The sequence below is a fragment of the Gymnoscopelus braueri genome, assembly GCF_963280865.1.
Source record: "Gymnoscopelus braueri genome assembly, chromosome: 23".
In the NCBI taxonomy this organism is placed as follows: Eukaryota; Metazoa; Chordata; class Actinopteri; order Myctophiformes; family Myctophidae; genus Gymnoscopelus; species Gymnoscopelus braueri.
Genome location: NC_137625.1, coordinates 7,989,400 through 8,011,125, shown reverse-complemented (window position 1 = coordinate 8,011,125; position 21,726 = coordinate 7,989,400). Strand labels below are relative to the sequence as shown.

The 21,726-nt window shown below is 40.8% G+C and overlaps 1 protein-coding gene across 3 annotated transcripts; it reads right to left on the bottom strand.

The window, feature by feature from the left end:
- Positions 1 to 847: 847 nt before the first annotated feature.
- LOC308079413 (dynamin-1-like protein) lies at positions 848 to 21,371 on the bottom strand (the record flags this gene model as incomplete). Of its 3 annotated transcripts, XM_080420883.1 has the most annotated exons (18): positions 848 to 1,661; positions 2,479 to 2,638; positions 3,040 to 3,149; positions 4,322 to 4,429; positions 8,062 to 8,115; positions 9,415 to 9,507; positions 9,609 to 9,698; positions 11,093 to 11,248; positions 11,786 to 11,906; positions 13,299 to 13,505; positions 14,003 to 14,134; positions 15,240 to 15,360; positions 16,906 to 17,068; positions 17,353 to 17,439; positions 17,602 to 17,673; positions 17,786 to 17,832; positions 19,859 to 20,000; positions 21,270 to 21,371. In XM_080420883.1, the coding sequence occupies 18 exons, from the start codon at positions 21,369 to 21,371 to the stop codon at positions 1,605 to 1,607; spliced, it is 2,022 nt and encodes a 673-aa protein (XP_080277009.1). In that variant the 3' UTR covers positions 848 to 1,604. The 3 variants fall into 3 exon arrangements, with proteins under 3 accessions (XP_080277009.1, XP_080277007.1, XP_080277008.1); XM_080420881.1 differs by lacking the exons at positions 848 to 1,661; positions 2,479 to 2,638; positions 3,040 to 3,149; positions 4,322 to 4,429 and adding an exon at positions 7,278 to 7,476; XM_080420882.1 differs by lacking the exons at positions 848 to 1,661; positions 2,479 to 2,638; positions 3,040 to 3,149; positions 4,322 to 4,429 and adding an exon at positions 7,623 to 7,744.
- Between the last annotated feature and the right edge of the window lie 355 nt (positions 21,372 to 21,726).

Sequence of the window (21,726 nt, the reverse complement as noted above, 5' to 3'; positions counted from 1 at the left end):
GTTTGGAACCCTATACCTTTGGTTAATAAAGCCCTAATGTATCTCTTGAGCCACACTGGCACGATGGATGAAATTGAGAATGTAATACTTAACCCACCTTTTAGAATCTAGATAGAGTGAACATTTTTCCTTTAGCAGCTTTGAACCCTAAACCTCTAGCTCATAAACCACTGATTTAGTTCTGGAGCCACATTGGCACAGAAGATGCTACTGAGGATGTAATACTTAACCTTGTAGAATTTAGATGGAGAGTGAAAATCTGCAAAATATTGGTCTTGAATCCCAAACCTCTGGTTTACAAACCAACAGATATATCTCTCATGCCACGGAGGTGAGAACGAAATACCTTCAGATGAGTTCAGATGACCTTTTAGAGTTTAGATGGAGTGCAAAAATGTTCCTTAGCAGCTTTGAACCCTAAACTAGTCTTATATTAGTCTTCTTAAATGTCATCATGATTTGAGTGCACGGGATCTAATTTTAAATAAGCCAAGTGCTTTTAGGAGCGATCCAGTTTAGAGGACCTTGTATTGTGAATTGTACTTCCATGTACTTTTACCATGTCTTTCTAAATAAAGTATTCAATCAATCAATCAAAACATGCAAGTGAGAACGAAATACTTAACCTTGGATTTTAGATGACCTTTTAGAGTTTAGATGGAGAGCGAAAATGTTCCTTAGCAGCTGTGAACCCTACACCTCCGGTTCATAAACCCCTGATTTAGTTCTTTAAATCCCTTTAAAAAACGAAACAACAACAGCAACATGACAATAAAATACATTTATTGTTTGGGGGAACCATACAGAATCCACAGTGCACCAGAACTTTCACATACCTTACGTAAACAAAATGATATGCCGCCAATGTAGCCGAGCTACTGCACGACAATGGCTCCAACTTATAACAAGACACTTAAATAAATGGCAATAAATAAATATGGTGGTGGTGGGAACACAGTGACTGGATTATTTTGTTATACACTATACATACAGTGTGGCCACAGCAGCTTACCAAATAAAAGTGACAATGTATGTACAAGGCGCAACACTGCTGCAAGACAAAAACAACCTACGCATTATAATTTCACTGAACAAATGAAAATATTTCAGATAAATAGGGACATGCCCTTTTTCTTTTTTTCTATCTCAAATAACTTTAAGCAAAACAACATGACTGCTGCAGAAAATGCCCACAAACTCATCTCCGTTACAGGAGATACCAGTTAACCAGTTAAGTATTTTGCTGTGCATTTTCATACGTACAATACTATTGGTAAATGCAAGCATATCTGTAAGCTCCTCTAACTATCAAGTCATTTAGCTGGGGACCCCCCTGGTACCCCCTCGAGGACCCCGAACCCCACGCTGAGAACCAGTGCTTATACATTAAACTAAACATGGTTAACTATCAGAACCCATTCCAGTGCATTTGAAAAGGCTGGAGTGCCATGCTTACTTGTATGTTTGTTTTATTATGTGTTCTGCTAAAGGTAAAACTCAAATAAAGTGTTGTGTTGATCATAAAAAAAATAAAAATAAAGAAAAGGATGGAGTGCAGTGGGTTAGGCATGGTGATCAGAGCTGAAGACAGATGAGTTGGTTTCTCACCACAGGTGGGTTTCCCTGATCTCAGCGATCACCTGACTGGCCCGCTGCAGTGCCTGCAAAAACAAGGGACGAAAATGACATTGAAATGTAGGCATCAGTGACCAACCCGAAAACTATGCAGAACTGGGAAGATTAACCTGTTTATTCCTCCTTGTCTATTTTTTGTTTTATTTAGTGTTGCCAATTATTTATTTTTAACCCTTTTTTATCCCTAATAAAAGGGTTTTATCCCTAATAATGTGATGGCAATTAATTCCTTCCCAAATCCCTACTGGATCCCCCGTTCAACGTTCGGGGATATTTACCCACGACCCAAGAATGTGTCCTGACCCATTGTTTGGGAAACGGCTTGCCTCTGAGGAGCCACGCCATAAGAAGACAGAAGAAGACCCACGTCTTCTTCTGTGAGAAACATACAGGGCAGCAGTCTTCAACAGGGGGTCCAGGACCCCTAGGGGGTCCTCAGAGTAACTACAAGGGGGTCCGTCAAATCTTTGTGATGGGGAACATTATCTGAAAATAGCAGATCTACAAGCTCACAACGCGAGGCGTTGTGAGCTTGTAGATCTGCTATTTTCAGAGAGTTTGTGTAGAGTGAAAAAGAACAGACCAGCTACAATGCCAAAGTTCAAGTTTACAAAGTATTGAGGGTTTAAGTGGTTAAATATCTGAAAATACATTAACATGAATCCAACATATTAATAGAAAAGATAATGTGTAAACAAAAAAATAATGCATTTACACAACACTGACGATAGTGCTGTCAAAATGTCCATTTATCCAGCTAGATAAGATAGATTAGATTTGTAAAACTTGTCAAGCATTGCTATCAACAGGCAGCACTAGGGCGTGAGTGACAGCTCAGTGTACCTGTAGCATGTCTGCAGACTCCTTGCGTCTCTGAGCCATGTCCTCTGATTCGGTGAGCAGGTCGTTGAGGAGGCCGGACTTGTAGAGCTGACCAACCAGCTCGCTCTGGAGGCTGTCCTTCACGTGGTTCACCAGGAAGTGCATCACCGCCTTGGGCACGCTATGGGACGAGACGATTTCAAATTCATATAGGGCAGCGATTCGGCCACGAGGATATTGCAAGTGGGTCCCCAAATATTTGTCAAAACACTAACATTTTATTGGTAATATAATACTAATTGTTATAGTATCAATTTTTTTCTTTGAAACCCTATAACCTTAGAGTAAACTATGTTAAAACCATTGATCCAAGCCGGAACACAATCGACTAATTGATGTTTAAAATGATGGTCCAAAAAATGCACGTGGATGATTTGAAGTTCTATCGCTCAGCTCTAATCTTGGGTATGATGTTGCCGCTACAGGAGTCCCTACCCACCCCCTTCAAAATAAACTAAACACATCAGTAGATGTGAATAAATCCATGCATGGTGGTACATGCTGTACTGTACTCTACTGTACCTGTCCTGAATGTTCTTTCGGACAATGAGGAAGTAGGACTTAATGAGCCGCTCGATGACCTCACAGTCTCGCTGCTCCCGCGACGACAGTCTCCTGGCAACAGGTACAGGCTATAAGGAGAGACGGGGGAGGAGAGCTTGTAAGAGACCGACACCCAATTATCAAATGAGAAGCTTTTAACCAGTTATGCCATATCTTTTAATGTTTCGAGAATGTTTGAGAAACGGCGCCTACGATTTACGATTACAATTTACGATTACCCAAGCGGGGGGTCTAGGGTTCCCCCACCAGGAAATGTTTAACAGAGTAGATGTAATTTCCAGTATTATGGTGGATTTTGGGAGTTTGACACTTTTATCAGCCTTTACTTACATAGGATCTATTAAAAAGTTAGCAATACAAGAGCCATATTTAATAATAACCACTAGCCTAATTACTTAAATATGACTATGTCTTTAAAATTGCATTGGACTGGAGTTTATCCAGACATAAAGCGACAGTAAAAGAGTAACATTCCCATTCTCTCAGAAAGAGAGTTTTTTTGGGGTGTGTGTGCCAGTGGGGGGGGGGGAGAGAGAGAGAGAGAGAGAGAGAGAGAGAGAGAGAGAGAGACCACTCACACCATGCCCACTCACACCTTCCAACAAAAAGAACAATCAAATACTGCCAAACGATTTACAATTACAATTTAGGCATTTAGCAGATGCTCTTATCCAGAGCGACGTTCAAGAGCAAGAATGGAACAAGCAGAGTAAGCATGAACGCCTGCAGAGAGAACAGTGTAGAGCCTCGCCTCAAAGAAACTAGGATACCAGGTAAACAATGAACCTAGCATCTGTCTAAACAACATGCCATCTAAATAACCTTCTGTACATTTGTGATTTAAACGCATCTGTTTCACTTTTTGATTTGAGCTAAAAAGCATAATTTTACAGATCTACAAGCTCGTAGCGCGGCACCGAGTGCCGCACTACAAGCTTGTAGATCTGCGGGGAAAAAAAATTATCGTGAAATTTTGAGCAAATCTTTGAATACATATTGTTTTAAAGCGTACGTTTTTAACTAAAATCTTTGCTTCTGGGGGTTGCTGGAGGAAAATATTTTGAGATGGAGTCGGCGGCCAAATACAGTACATATACATTTTGGGGGTCCTTGACATGAAAAAGTTTGAGCACCTCCGATATAGAAACATACGTTTTTTTCGGAATACTGTTGGGATTTAGAAGACATTTGTAAAATCGGCTTCAGGCCTTAATGGGTTAAGAAGTTTTAAGAGAGTTACCACATCAAGCAGATTGACGGCCCCTTTCAGCGGGCTCCCGGGGCCCGAGGATGGGGCCTCTTCTCCCTTCTTCAGCATCCCCCTCCAGTTCCCGTCGCCCTGCTCGCCCTGCATCACACACAACCACACACGACGATGAAGATGATGATGATGATGACGACGACGATGATGAGGATGAGTATGATGAAGAGTATAATGATGATGCAAGCTGACTCCCACATGTTGCACAGCACACTAACGTTGTTTGAAAAATAATCTGTTTGAAAAATAGCAACCAAAAAAAAGCATAGGGCTTGTAAGTGGTTACAATGCCTGGAAAACCTGCGTGCACGCGGAGCACGTGTGGTCTCAGCTTTGTCAGATGTAAGAAGGGAAGCTCCAAGGAAAAAAGGTTTGTGAACCACAGCCTTAGAGGGAAAATTAGCTTAGGGCAGCTTTAAGCACACACCTGATATTGCCCTGATATTGCCTTCAACTATGACGTTAACCACTTAAAGCAAAAGGACACCTTAGTTGAGGTTGTTGGTTTGTATGCTTACCTTGCAGTGGTGGAAAACGTACTCACATTCTTTACTTGGGTAAAAGTATCAATACCCTATTGTAGAAATAGTCTGTTCGGTATAGTTCGGTATTCAAAATTGACTTGAGCAAAAGTACAAAAGTACTGGGATCAAAATGTACTTAATGTACCAAAAGTAAAAGTACTCATTATGCAGAATGTCCTGTTTCAGAAGGTATCATGTATAAAATGCGTTAAAAATCTTTTGAAAATAGCCGATCTACAAACGTGATGAGCTTGTAGATCACTCATTTTCACATTTTTAAATAGTAGTTAATGTATGTTTTGTAATAATAATCAAAATCTACAAAGTAACTAAAGTTTTCAAATAATTGTAGTGGAGTAAAAAGTACAATATTTGCCTCTGAGATGTAGTGGAGTAGAAGCAAAAGTATTGAAAATTGGAAATACTCCAGTAAAAGTACCTCAAAATTGTACTTAAGTACAGTACTTGAGTACATAGTACTTACTGTAGTTACTTTCCACCACTGTTACCTTGCCATGATGTAAATCCAAATACTGTATGTATTGTTTTATAAAAATGTGAACTTGCTGTTAATTTTACACTTTCAGTTAGATAGAAGCTCCGGACTGGGTCCGCGGTCCAGCCTTGAGATCTTCAAATAGTAAAATAGTTTTTTGTAATGTTTCGTCTTGGCAGAATTCCCTTTATTTGCATTCGATTATGTGCTAAATGAGTGACTTTGAGACCTGTTTCACTGTGCAATGTAAGTCAATGACTATTTTGGATTATCAAGTTCTTATCAATGGAGCAACTATTGATGATATCTCACCAATATTTAGCGTTACATGGCAAGGTAAATGCACAACCCAGACGTCTACCAAAGTGCCATTTTGCTTTAGGCCCGGTAAAAAATTAATTAGCTAAAAATAGACAATCTACAAGCTTATAAATCGACATTTTTGGAAATTCTTCGAAAACTTTGTCTATATAATGACATGCCCAAAACAGGGACACCAGGTTGAAAGTAGTTAAATGTTTTCCATTAGCCCAAGTTCCCAACATCCCACAATATTAGTAATGGGAATGTGAAACACAGTGATGTGACACACACACACACATGGTACGACTGTCACTCCAACAGCTTGTGTCTGGTAAGCAAATTCAGCGTATCGGGTCTCGTATAGAAACACTAGTGAGCGAAGCCTTTGTCTGTCAGGATCGTGAGCGTTATTAGTGTAGTATATGCCTATAACCAGGCATGTAGTATACAGAGAGACATGAAAGGACAAAACACAGTCTAAACAGTGATTACAGTTCAGCCAAAGACAACAGCAGAGTTCAAGTAGAAAGCTCACAGCTTCTAGATCAGCTATTTTTGGGCGGTGCAACCGCCCCTATATGTGAGGTTTGGACATCGACATTCGCTGCACTGTGATTGGCCACCATTGTACCCCCCTACACCCCTAACCCCTACACATTCAATGCAAATCACTGGCCACCATTGTACCCCCCTAACCCTGCACCGTGATTGGCCACCATTGTACACCCCTAACCCCTACACATTCAATGCTAGCTGTAATATGATTGGCTGACTTTATTGGCTGACTCTATTCAGGACTATGATTGGCTAGTGAAACACATGACACATGTGCATAGCCTTATAAATAGGACCATGCACTTAAAAAAAACACATTTATGTTTTTTTGGGCGGTGAAACCGCCCCTATAAGTGAGGTTTGGACATCGACATTCGCTGCACTGTGATTGGCCACCATTGTACCCCCCCCACCCATTGTACCCCCCCAACCCTGCGCTGTGATTGGCCACCATTGTACCCCCCTAACCCTGCACCGTGATTGGCCACCGCTGACTCTATTCAGGACTGTGATTGGCTAGTGAAACACATGACACATGTGCATAGCCCTATAAATAGGACTATGCACTTAAAAAACATATATGTTTTTTTTTTAAGTTAGGGGTGTACAATGGTTGGTCCAAAATATTACTTTTCTTTAAGTGAACTTCCATCACTGTGATGACCAATGTGACCACACCGCCCACTTCACACTGGGTGTGATTTTTTTTAAGTGAATCACCCATTGTGGACCAACCATTGTTTATTTATTGTTTATTGTTAATAAATAGCACCACCCACTTCAGAAATATTACTTTTCTTTAAGTGAACTTCCATCACTGTGATGACCACTGTGACCACACCGCCCACTTCACACTGGGTGTGATTTTTTTTTAAATAGTTTTATTTTATTTATATCGATTATTTTCTATAATCGATTAGGTTGGTTAACTGTTGCACCCCTAGGTTTGAGTTTAAAAATGGGTGAGCTCTGAACACTGGGGAGACGGACTGTGCAGAGAACACAGTGATAGTTAATGCAAGTCAACACAGGCTGAATAAGGAAGGCAAGGCCAAGCACACAGCATCAGCACACCAAACAAAATCATAGAGCATGCCCAACACCCATGTATTCAACCGATCCGATCCATGCCCCGACACCAGGCAGTGAGCCAATCAGCCGGTCTAGCTGCCCACCTTGGCAGAATCCACGTCAGCTCCCGGGGCGGGGGGCTCGCCTGACACCGGACCCGGGCCGAGCGGACCTTTGCCAACAGACTAGCAAGAAAAAAAAGGACAGCGGGAACGGACAGAAAGAGGGCTGAGAACAAGCGTGGAAGGAAGGAGTAAAGGAGGTCGGCCAGTTCGGCACAGAGAGAGGAGACATCCGTGATTCGTCATCGTCTTCCATCCAGCCACTTGTTCCTTCATTTGACTATCTCTGGGGTGGGTTCTGTGTGCTCGCGTTTGATCAAAGCACGAGTCTGTCCGTTACACTTTACGTGACAATTGTGGAGGCGGGGTGACATCTCGAACAGACATAAATCTACACACAGAAAAACAAAAGGTGCCAACTGGAACCGAAACTGGTTCTTCAGAGTGCCGCCATAGAAAGAACTGTTTTGCTTGAGTTACCATTTCTGTTTCCTCAAAGAACTTTGACAAAAAATGGTTCTCTGGAACCATATGAGGAACATGAAGAACCATTCACTAGACTAGATAAAACGGTTCTTTAGTAGGTGATGGTTCTTCGTGGAACCATATAGACTTTTAAAGAACCATTTAAGAACCATGTTTCTGTGTGTATGTGAGGCATTTATATGATTTAATTATGGTTTAGTAATAGTAATATGTTGTTTTTACCTTATCCCTGGGCACTGACTGAGGCAGCTCTCTCATCCTCTTACTCCTCTGCTCCTGAAAAGATCCAAGAGCACATGTTGGCATCGTCAAATAGATTACATGTAAAGTGCACCCAACACAGCAAATTCCTCAGCCTTAATTCAAAATGTAACAATGGGTCCATTTGGTTACATTTCTACACTTTCAGAGTTACAGTAGATAAATTAACAAGTACACCGGTAAGCGGTAAAAGCTTCAATTTAAATATGCAACACGTTAATTACAGACAATTGTTGCAATACCAATTTTAAAACATACATTTTGACAGCTTTCTTGGGTAAATGAAAAAACACTCTTCGTGTGTTAGAGAGATATATTATTTTATGAGTAATATCTTTGTACAAAGCATACCTAATTACACACATCGACGGTGGGTGCTAGGCCAAAGAAACTATTATTTAAGGAGGTAGAGCCCGCACCGCGTCTTCAAGGCAAATGATCACTTTATTGAGTAGACAACGTTTCGATCCTCACAGGATCTTCATCAGGTCAGTATAAAAATGCACACCTGCTCAGTCATTTTAACCATAGATACTATATAAACCTAGATACCTCATTCCGTTGTTTTTTGCATACAAATAGATTATGCCAAAAGACGCGCTGTGATTGGCCAGTAGTCAGTAGTCAGTGGCCCCTCTAATATGACGGCCGCGATACAGACGCCCCAGAGTCGGAGGAGGCGTCTACCTTTATACATCTATGATTTTAACCCATTAAGACCTGGAACTGTCATTTTTAGATTTGAGCTAAAAAGCATTTTACACTTTGGGCTATTCAAAAATAGCAGATATACAAGCTCATAGCGCGGCACCGAGTGCCGCGCTACGAGCTTGTAGATCTGCTATTTTTGAAAAATCGTGAAAATGTGTGCAAATCTTTGAATATTTATATTTTTAAAGCGAACATTTTTAACTCAAATCGTTGGTTCTGGGGGTCCCTGGAACAAAATATTTTGATGGGGGTCCGTGGCCAAATACATATAATTTTGGGAGTCCTTGACATGAAAAAGTTTGAGCACCACTGATATAGAAACATTTTTCAGAATACTGTTGAGATTTAGGAGACATGTAGAATCGGCTTCAGGTCTTAATGGGTTAACCCTTGTCCCCCAAATTGTGTACCACCCCCACAAACAGCAGGTGAGACTCATCACCCTTGACCACTCTTTGTACAACCAAAACACCAAAGCACTAAAGGAAAGCTGACTTTCTGTTGCACGATCCCCCAACATTTCCCAGCTTTCTTTGGACGGCACTTTTATTCTACAAACGCACTTGGATCTACTCCTACACACAAAACAAGTAGTGCACAGACCTCTATATTGTTGTTCATGACACCGCATGCATCCGCAAAGTCCGGATGTTTGGTGTTGATGTAGGCCAGCTCAATGGCTACCAGGTTATGTACCTGCAACAGGACAAACACAACAGGTTATGGCGGGCGATGAGGCCTCAGAGTGTTATGGTGCGCATTACAAATAGAAAAAGAAGAGACTGGTGTGACGGTACCATCTCGTTGGTGATGGGCAGTCTCTTTCTGAGGAGGGAGGTGACCACCTCTACTATGGCCTCATGAAGCTTAGGAAACCTCTGCAACTCCTGCGAACGACACACGCACGCACACACGAACACACACGTGCACACGCACACACACAGTAGAGAAGTGACTACAACATTCAGAAATCGTTACACAGGAACTCCTTTCTTTAAATGTCCCCGTGTGTTGGTTTAAATCCTTAGACAAATCATCCATTTACTAAATGCACAGTAGTTTTCTCCCCCTCCCACTGAAGGGGCTTCAGTCCACAGATACATATCAATTCGGGGGGTCCTTGAGACCTTGACGTGACGATGTTTGGGAACCACTGACTTAAATGAAGAGCTGTAGTTGCTGCAGTGTTGGATTAATGGAACTTAAAGGGATATTTCACTTTCAAAAAAACTTTGGGTCATTTTATTGTCTACTCAGGCTTTTGTGATTTTTTTTCCTTGGTTCTGGTGACTCACCCTGCCCTCCTAATACGCGAGGGGTTTGTTTTTTTGATTACTTTTTTCATTTATTATTATTATTTTTTTTATTGTATTGTTTTATATTTTTCTTCCAAAAAAAATATAAAAAATAAATGAAAAAGGTAATCAAAAAAACACGGCCCCCTCGCGTATTAGGAGGGCAGGGTGAGTCACCAGAACCAAGGGCGGGTGTTTTTGATGAATCTAACATGTTAAAAATGGAGTTTGAAGTTATAATGGGTTTGTATAGGAAGGGGGCGTGTCTGATAAAATGAATATCAAATATCTAAATACTGAATCAAGCAACTTAAAAACGGTCTGGGGGGCTCACAAAAGCCTGATTAGACGATAAAATGACCCAAAGTTTTTTTGAAAGTGAAATATCCCTTTAACCCTTTAAGACCAGGAACGCATCTGTGTGTGTCATTTTAAGATTTCTTTGGGCTATTAAAAAATAGCAGATATACAAGTTCATAGCGCGGCACCGAGTGCCGTGCTATGAACTTGTAGATCTGCTAATTTTTTTTTATCGGGAAAATGTGTGCAAATCTGAATGTATATTTTTTTAAAGCGAACATTTTTTAACTCTGTTACAACTTCTGGGAGTCCCTGGAACAAAATGTTTTGAGATGGGGGGGTCCCACGGCCAAATACATCTAATTTTTGAGAACCACTGATATATAGCAACATAAGTTTTTTCAAAAAACTGTTAGGATTTAGAAGACATTTGTAGAATCCCCAGAAACAAAGATTTGAGATACAAATGTTCGCTTTAAAAAAAAATATATATATTCAAAGGACCCACAATTTTCCACAATTTCTTTCCCCAAAAAAATAGCAGATCTACAAGCTCATAGCGCGGCACTCGGTGCCGCGCGATGAGCTTGTATATCTGCTATTTTTGAATAGCCAAAGAAATCTAAAGTGACACAGACCGCGTTCCCGGTTTGAATGGGTCGAATGAAGAGCGGGCCGGCAGTCACCTGTGTGCTGTAGTTGCTGCAGTGTTGGATGATCCTCTGCATCTCCTCGTGCACCAGCTCCACACAGCGCAGGCTGGGCTCCTCCAGCCGTTTCACCTGCTTCTTCACCAGCAGCTCAAAGGACACCTCGGGGACGAACAGGGACGGACGAGGGCCCTGCCGTAGAGAAGGGAGGGGTGTCAAGAGTCTGTTTTCAGCCCTTTTACTGGGTACTTTAGATTGAGAATGACTTTAACCCATTAAGACCTGAGGCGATTCTAAAAATAAAAATCTAAATCCTAAGTAAAAAAAAAAAAAAACCCAAACATTTTTTTTTCAAGATTTAAAAAAAATAGCAGATCTACAAGCTCGTAGCGCGGCACTCGGTGCCGCGCTATGAGCTTGTATATCTGCTATTTTTGAATAGCCAAAGACATCTAAAGTGACACAGATGCGTTCCAGGTATCAATGGGTTAAAGTACAGCAGAGTGTGATGTTTCAAGACGCCGGTTAAAAAGACTGTGAACGAGAGCTGACTGTTGTGGGTATCGAACTTGTGATCTTTGGACTACAGGATATTCTGTCGATGCGTCAGGGTCAGTGTGTGTGTGTGTGTGTGTGTGTGTGTGTGTGTGTGTGTGTGTGTGTGTGTGGGGGTGTGGGTGTGGGGGTGTGTGTGTGTGTGTGTGTGTGTGTGTGTGTGTGTACACTCACAGTAGCGTTTCTGATAGCGGTCAGTATGTCTATGGTAGTGAGTCCTCCCAGTGGATCCACAGACTCCAAGGTTCTGCCGAACGTCTCGTGGAATATGTAACAAATTCGGGCTCCACCACACCTGCATGAAACACACCAGTGGGATTATAGCTGTGATGTGAAAACAGAGGCAACCATTTTTTCTCTCAGCCTCAAGTTTTCTTTATAAATCTTTACATTTACACTTACAACCGGCAACATTTTTAGACTACAAAGGCAAATTAAATGCTTTCGTTCGTTTCATTTTCATTTCATGCAACCAACAGCTCCACCCTGTGGCCAAACACATGTATGTCTGTCTGGTTTGAAATGAAACTTTTATGCTATTTTTAAACCTTTTTTGAAAATCTTTGAAAAGATGTCGACTTATTTTTGACAATATAACGACGTACCCAAAACAGGGATGCCAAGCTGAAAGTGGATGAAAGCAACATGTTTAAAATTTTGGACCACTTCCAAATAGACTTGTGATCCCGTGGGGGTATAGGCCCCAGGTTGGGATACAACGGTCTAATGCCGGGGTGGGCAACATTGATGATGGAGAGGGCCACTATATTTCCACACTCACTCCAGAGGGCCACATTGCATATACAGTCGGGCAGACACCTCTTATCTCCGTATTTAAACTTTTTTCGTAAATTAATGCCGTACTTCGCAATTCCATGTCACACGAAAGTAGCAACAATAGCTACAAGCTCAAAACGTGTCGCACTGCGACGCGTTTTGAGCTTGTAGATCTACTATTTTTGCTATTTTTGAATTGGAATCCAGAATATTGTTTTGCTATTTTTTCATTGGAATCCTGAAAAGTAACATTTGTATTTCATTACAAATGCATTTAGTTATACTTATGTTAACTTTATGACCTTAAATACATTGGACATAAAAAGGACAATACATTTTTAATACTAGTCATTAAGCTACTAATATAGAGTAAAGTAATTAAAGCGGGTCATGTTTGCATGTTTGGAATTGTAACAGCAGAAATCAATAACATATCAGTATTCTGATATTAACCTGCAGGCCGCATTAAAGGAGGAGTTCACCCAAAAAATTACTTATTTTCTATCATAAATAAATTACCCTATGAAGCCTTGAATCCATTGATTCTTTTTTGTTTTTGTCGCATTCCTAAGCTAATAATTTGATGTATAATGTACTAATGTATCCGGTAGGAGACACAAAGTAGATTATTTGTGTCTCCTACCGGAAATACACACGGTCATCAAATTATTGTCTTAGGAATGCCACATAAACAAAAATAAATCCATGAAATCAAGGCTTCATGGGGTGTGTAATTGATAGAAAATAAGTATTTTTTTGGGGTGAACTCCTCCTTTAAGTGAAGGCGGGGGCCGCATGTAGCCCCCGGGCCGCCAGTTGCCCATGTATGGTCTAATGTATGTCAAACTGGGGGTCCTTGAGATTAAAAAGCTGTTCGCTGCATTCCGCCCTCAGAGACAGCGGCACTCACAGCTCTGCCGTCTCGATGTACTTGGCGGTGCCCTCGATGGTGTTGCAGTACTCGGCGGCGAACTTGGTGATGAGCTGCAGCAGCGTGGCGCTCTGGTCCTCCACGGGTTCACCGTAGCTGCTCAGCAGGGACTGGTACTGAGCCGCCAGGACGTTGATACGAGTCTTCAGCTCGGGCAGACAGTCTCGGATGTGATGCATCAGCAGCCTGCCATTTACAATTCAGGCATTTACATGGATTTAAGTCAGTCGCCACGACCGATTTCAGTCCTATGGACTTTGAAGTGGTCAAACTAGCAATAGAATACATGTTCAGAAGCATCTTCATGAGACCTTTAGGCTAAAATGCTAGCATCTGTCTAAACAAGGGGCTCCTTGACATTAAATAGTTTTAGAACCACTGGTGCAGAGACAACCACACTGATACACACAGAGTCGCCATGTCGGTCAGATTGGCCAACAATCATAAGACCTGAGGCGATTCTTTAAAAAAAATCTAAATCCTAACAGTTTTTTGAAAAAAATATAAAAAATATTTTTTCGCGATTTTTCAAAAATAGCAGATCTGCAAGCTCGTAGCGCGGCACTCGGTGCCGCGCTATGAGCTTGTAGATCTGCTATTTTTGAATAGCCAAAGAAATCTAAAGTGACACAGATGCGTTCCAGGTATTAATGGGTTAAGATATTTCTAAGTTTACACTTTACCTGTTCAGGGTCTTAGCCAAGTATTTGGTTCCGTTTCTGCTGGCCAGAGATGGGTATTTCTTCTGCAGAAAAGCGTGTTCGTCGCGAATGGCGTCAGCCACAGACTTCTTATTATTTATGTCCAGTTGGCTCCTGAAAAGGTCAAATTCATGGTATTTAGGGTTGGAGACTCGAGAGCATTTGATCGAACTTGAACCTAGATACAAATCTGTGTCCTTTTGAATCCCTTATTAAAGCTTTTAGGTTAATTCTTAGTGGTCAGAATGAGGGGGGAAAAAGGCGTTTCTCTTGTGACAATAATCTTTCAGCCGCCTGGTTCTGTAACACTAGAAATAAAGTCCAAAACTCACGAGAGATTTGTTTGACTCAGAGCTCATCAAACCCCAATAGTTCACTGACTCAGAACCGGTTCCAATATGGAACTGTCGTTTCTCAACGTCGGCTCTGGGGAAACCAGGGTTTTTCTTTATTGATTTGATTGAATACTTTATTAGTCAGAAATGTAAACACACTTTGGTACAGTAAGACATTAAGGCTAAAAGGATAACACAGAAACATCTGTGGGGACTTGTTTCCATTGTGGTTCAATGAATCAACATAGCAAGAAATGAACACAATAATACACGTCATCAACAAATACGTACAATTTGTACAAAGGGGAAAAAGGAAAAACGACGGCAGTGAATGACACCTCCTTTCTAGAGGAATCTACCTCCCCTTGTGGTCTCCTGATAGATGCTTTTTTCTGAAACCAGTGATTCATACAGTATACTTTAACTCATTCACTGCCTCTGACGTAATTGACGTAATTAACCAATACTGCCACTGACGTAAAAAACGTAATTTATTTTTCGAAGATCTAAACTCCCATCCACTTCCTTGTTAACTTAAAAATTCTGTATCTCGGCTCCTGAGTACTTTTTTTTTTCAATGAAAAATCTCTGGCAGTGGGCAAACGCGGCCAGCAATAATTCTGGCAGTGAATGAGTTAATGGATGGTATTTTTGAACATTTTTGAAAAAGCTTGAAAGAACTATTGGTTTAGAAGGCATTTGTACAATCAGCCTCAGGTCTTATTAAATGAACAGAGAATTTGACAGTGTAGACTGGGGTCCCACAGATAAGAACTCGCATCAAATGGGTGTCTGTGGCCTAATGCACATGAAACTGGGGCTCACTGAAATGAAGAAGGTTGAGAATAGAAGAGAACTGAAGAGAAAGACATGGTGCGGCCCACCTGTTGACCACCCCGATGAGACCCAGCTTGACGGGGATGACCCGGCCCATCAGCGCGTCCATGGCATCTGTACCGGCGTCCATCAGGTCCAGTTTGGTCACCACAGCCAACGTCCTCCTTCCTGGATACATAATAGTCACACATGGCTCAGTCTGTGACGGTACTGGACAAATAATGCATGTGTTGTGGTGCGACTACCATGGACTCGGACAACTTCTTTACTTTGCAATTAAAATGATCTTATTGCCTAAACCTTTGAAAAGTCTAAATTAAGGGGAAAGGGGAGGTGGAACGATGATGGCATGCTGATCTCTCAGTACAGATTCTGCTAACAGCAGAATCTGTCAGCACCACTAAACATGTAGTGTTGTTGTAAGTAGGAATAAACACAGAAGCACAGCGGGAGGAAGTGGACTAAGAAAGGGGAGGAGCCAAACCGAGTTCCTTTTTCTACACAAAAAAAGGAAGTGGTGCCCCCAGAGGCTAAAACAAAAAAAAACGTTTTTTTTACCGAATGGGTTCCCAGATTGCTGTCTGCCTAATACGTGCAGATGCGCTCAATCCCCCTAATGAGGGAAGACAAAGATCCCCCCCCCCCCCCACAATTATCCTCAACAGCATAAATGCTTACATCCGCAGAGTGCATTCTTCTTTTGATAACCGCACGACTCATTGTTGATTACACCATCGCTGCTTATCAGCAATTAAAATGTTTATACATATTTTGGGGCAATACGCTCTTTGGATAGAAGCTTTGCATTAGAATGAACATTACCTTACTTGAGTGGCAGAACGTAGTAATGACCCAGGAATGAGTACTCTCTGAGTCAGTTAGCTGACAATAGTCATGTGTAAAAGGCAGCTAATGTAAGCTGTAAAACGTAACTTATTTATTATTATTTAAGCCTTAAATAATCCTAAATACGGTGATTGAGGCCATTATGCTAAAGGTGTGTGGTTATTGGATGTACAACCTCAATCAGAAAGGAGTATTCTCTCTGGCCATGTGACATAAATGTTTTTATATATATATATATATATATATATATATATATATATATATATATATATATATATATATATATATAATTATACATGAGGAGAATGATTAACCACAGACGCTGGCATTTGCCTTACTGTTTATGTGTAATCAAGCCAACTGGATGCATACTGCAGTGGTTCTCAAAGTAGGGTCTGGGGACCCCCCCCTAGGGGTCTTTGAGGGGGTTCCAGGGGGTCCCCAGCAACATTAGTTACTAGAACATCAAAACCTTATTTTATGCTTTGGCCAAATGAAAATTTGGGAAAAGATTTGGATTAATTAACATTAATAATAATACAAAAATTAACAACAGAAATGTTCTGGTATGGGTTGCCAGATCTGCTTATTATTTTATTTGAAAATAGCCGATCTACAAGCTCAAGTTGTGAGCTTGTAGATCTGCTATTTTCAAATAGCTGATGTACATGTTAAAGTACTCATGTGGCCCATAGTCACTTCTTTTGGGCTGGTTTTCCTAGACCTGGTTGCTTGTTTCTCTCACAGTATCTGGCAACACTGGTTCTGGTATGGGGGTCCCTGGCCAAATACATATCAATTGGGGCGGGGGGGGGGGGGGTCTTTGACATGAAAACGTCAGAGAAAGCAGTCAGTGTCATTCTGTACCATCGGTGTCGACGTCACGGGCCACCTTCAGGGCCTCTGAGGTGGCCATGTCTGTGTTGGCGGCGGTTACAGCCAGGATGATGCAGTTGGGGTTGGAGATTTGCTTCAAGATCAGGTCCCGGATCTGAAGCTCTATGTCCTGGGGCTGGTCCCCCACCGGCACCTACAGGCCACAGTCACACACAATCCATTAGCTTTTCAAAAATAGATTTTAAAAAATTGACGATCTACAAGCTCACAACAGGCTGTGAGCTTGTAGATCTGCTATTTTTGCACGACATAGCTGTGCAACAAAGTAATAAAATAGGGCTTACATGGTAAATCAGACAAATCGATTCAGTCTGTAACTTAAAATATGCTAACTTTAGTCATGAATAATGAAATAATGAACAGTCAGCGGGTGTAATGTGCCAGAACACTGGTATGGGATATATTATGGGATCCTACCTTGGTAATCCCTGGCAGATCCACCAGCGTGAGGTTGACCACATGCGGAGAGAAGATCTTCAGGTGGATGGGCTCATCGCTGATCCCCTACACACACACACACACACACACACACACAAAGTTGAAAAGACACCGATGATCAGGAACATCACTGATGATGTGTCCCAGAACATCCTAGGATGTATCTTTCATTGAAGATCTATTATTATTATTATTATTATTATCATCCTCATCAACCCTAAGTCTCACCTTATTATTTCCTGATATTCTTTCAGTTTCATTTTCAATTTCTTGCCTGATTTCATCGAAATCTGTGTAGATCTGGAGAAGTAAATACACAGTCAAGAGTCCGTTCAGAATCAGAATGCCTTTATTTGTCATTGTACAGTGGTTAAGTTAAACATGAAGCTGTGGGTGTCACAGAAAAGCATACCTTGTTTTTGGTATGTAGGAATTTGCCCCATTCCTCTCCTTCCTCACCTGAGACAAAAACAGAACATAATAATGAGCTGTATGGACATGCGTATTTAATTGAATACCAGTTTTCAATTTCCTAAAATTGATGATCATAGTATATCGCACTATTGGCAAAGCTTAAACATTTATTTTCATATAAAATATCTGCTGTAGCTGAAAATAGTATCAACGTGAAAAGTAGGATATAATATCGTCTCTGTCGGGTGGAAACCTCATATGTCCAAAACTGTTTCTTTTCAGGATTGAAATTCAAAAAGTATCAAAAGTAGCAGATCCACAAGCTCAAAACGCGTCGCTTCATGCTGTGTTTCAAGCTGCTACTTTTGATGCATTTGTGTGACACTGTAGTATGATCATTGATCACATGCGCCATTAATTTACGATAAAACATAAAAAGTTAGAATATGGAGATAGGAGGTTTCTGAACAACAGCAACGATACAATACAATAGTTTATATCATAATAAAACATGATTCAAATGACTCTACTCGCCACGGCTAGGGGAGGGTAAATGGACGTATCTAAACAGAAGCCTAATGGGACACTAATGGAAGGTCACTATAGATTGGAGAAGAAAGGAGATTACCAGGCGTAGCTAGGTCTGTCACAATTATTACATAATCACCTGATCGCAATTTTATTGCTATCAGAATTATTTGAGATAATCGCTATTATTTTTGCATAATCGTCAGAATTGTTTCAATTCATATGTATTTAAATTCATTCATCTACATGCTCACAACTGGCACATCCTTTACGAGTTTGGCTATTTATTTTTGAAAATAGTATAAAAGTATAAAATTAGTAATGGCCTGCTTTGGCCATAGTACATAATTTATTAGTACCGGTCATTGTCAGTAATTTCTTTAAGTATATTCAAGTAAGTCGTCATATCTGCCTTGTGCAATTTTTATTTACAAAGCCTAAAGGGCAAAACTGATTTTTGTTTTGTTTTGTGTACATGTGTTCTAATTTTTAATCCCCAAAACACAATAAAATTGTTAATCGCAATTATTTGTAGGTCAATTAATCGTCAACTAAAATGTCATGATTGTGACAAACCTAGGCGTAAATTCAGGAAAGGAGCGGAACTAGAAGACTAACTGTAGCTAAGCAGAACTTCACCTGGCCATTGCACCTTTATGAAGCTCAGTGTTTTTCCACATTCTGGGGTCTGCAGTTGAGGAGACGGTGACATTATCACTTTTGTGGTGAAACAACAAAGGTCATGGTCCCCCAAGGCAGAGACACAACACACACACAAAGGCAGCAAAGAGGGGGACACCAAAAGTACATGACAGTTCAGCTGTCGCCTCATTTGTAACAGCCCCAAAAGTCCCCGTGTTTGATCTGTGTCGAGACTCTCGACTGCTCTGACCTGGCATCCTATAGTTTGTATAGTTTCAATGTACAGATACTGATTTTTTTTAATATCATACCGTTTAGACTGATGATAGGTTCTTGGTTTACCTATGATCCTAGACCAGACACTGGTAAAAAGTTCAAGGGTCAGAGTCATAATTCTTTGGCAGTGGATGAAGATATAATAATAATAGTAAAGAACTATGTGTGAGGAAAAAATCTCCATGAGAATCTCCATAATAAGTAATTATTGGGGTGAACTAGTCCTTTAAGAGGCAGTACTACTTGTAAACCAGTAGGTGTCCTACCTGACCAAGGTCTGAAAGAGCATGGAAATATAACCACCTCCACCATACAGATTGGTTAAAATTAATGTTTTATTACTTAAAATCAGTTCCGGATTGCAGCTTTAAACGAGTGGTCCGGGGCCCCCAGGGGTCCTTGGGGAGGGGGGTTCCAGTGGGTCCCCAGCATAGCAGATCTACACGCTCACAGCACGTCACTTCGTGCAACGCTGCGAGCTCATACTGAATATTTTCTTTAAAAAACAAATCTACTCTTCTGGGGGTCCCTGGCAAAAAAGAAATTCAGATGGGGGGGTAAGCGGACAAATACATATCTATTTACCCCTAAAAGTTTGAGAACCACTGCTTTAAACTATACCCACCGCTGTCATCTCCCATCCTGACATCCCCCGGGTCCACGTGCACCAGCTGGAGGATGAGAGGTCTCCTGGTAACGATGCCACATCCGCGCGGCAGCAGGTCCCTGCCCACCAGGCTCTCTAACACCGAGCTCTTTCCACTGCTCTGGAGAAACACACACACAGTGGCATTGAGGGCAGTTGCTTGCCAGATTTTTGCGAGAGAAATAAGCGACCGGGTCTATGAAAACAAGCCCAAGAGAAGCGACTAGGCGGCTAGGCCACATGAGCATCGGATGTTTGAAAATGGCCGATCTACAAGCTCACAGCGCATCGCGATGTGAGCTTGTAGATCTGCTATAAAAAAAATAAAAGAGGTGAAACATTTTGAATATTTTTGGAAACATTTTAACACAAATCTGTACCCGAGAACCAATGGTTTACAGAAATGCAGTAGCTAAGCTATACATACATACTGTACATACATACATTGTTCATGTCAGACTGATACCACATGAATAGTAAATAACAGCATCCAACATGGGTGGGTGGTTGCACCTGTCTTTTCCTCAAGCGATGGCCTGATTTTAATAGAAGCAAGCTGGCGATGAGGATCTAAACATAGGGACTGAATGATGGAAATAGATAGATAGCACTCACTCACACTGCCAGGGCAGAGTGCAGGGCAGGCTCTGCATAATGTGAAGTTGTGAGTGATTCACTAGCTCTGTGGTGTAGCCTATAGGCTACATTATTATTATTATTATTAGAGTTGTATATTCTATTGTATATTGTGTGGTTGCATTATCCACTATTATTATTAGGCTATTATTATTATTAATTTAATGTATTTTCTTATTTTGTTATATAATCTATATTGTATAAAATAATGGGATAATGACGTGTATGTAAGAGATGTATATACATGGGACAGGCAATGCAATGACATTGGGGCTAACATGATGTAATGGAATGATGGTGGACATTTCATCCTAGTAGCTCTGCAGGTAAAGAATAACAGCATTAACCCAGTTAACGTCATGATCAAATCAAACTGCCTTTAACATGCATTAGAATAAAGACAAATACAAAAAGGCAATAAAAATAAAAATAAAATCAAAACAAATAAAACTGGTAACACACTGGCTAGAGAGAGAGTGATTCACCACAAAACCTTTATGCATTAGAATAAAGACAAAATAAAATAAAATAAAATAAAATAAAATAAAATAAAATAAAATAAAATAAAATAAAATAAAATAAAATAAAATAAAATAAAATAAAATAAAATAAAATAAAATAAAATAAAATAAAATAAAATAAAATAAAATAAAATAAAATAAATCAAACTGGTTACACACTGGCTAGAGAGTGATTTACCACAGAACCTTTAACATGCACGACTAGAATAAAGGTGGGGGGGTTATTATTATACCTGGGTCCCTACCACCGCTATCTGCGGCAGCTGTATGATGTCCGCTCCCACCGTGTTAAACACATCCTGCAGCTTGTTTATGACGGGGATGAGAGCCTCCATGTCCGACACCTTTTAGAACGGAATGAATGCAGTGTGTGTGTGTGTGTGTGTGTGTGTGTGTGTGTGTGTGTGTGTGTGTGTGTGTGTGTGCGTGCGTGCGTGTGGTGATGGAGCCAAAGTCATTCAATGTCCCACAGATACCATTGCAGCAGCAGTACACACCTCCCTCTGACTCTGTACGGTGGCGGATGAGAGTGGGAAGGACGCGGGGTGGGCTGGGAGTTGTAGTTCTCCGGCGACACGGACCTACCACCTCAACCCAAGGAAGCTTATTTAAGGAAAGTTCGCCAACGTCATTTTCTCTATCAAACAATTGATTGATTGATTGATTGATTAACAGTTTGCAAGGACAAGT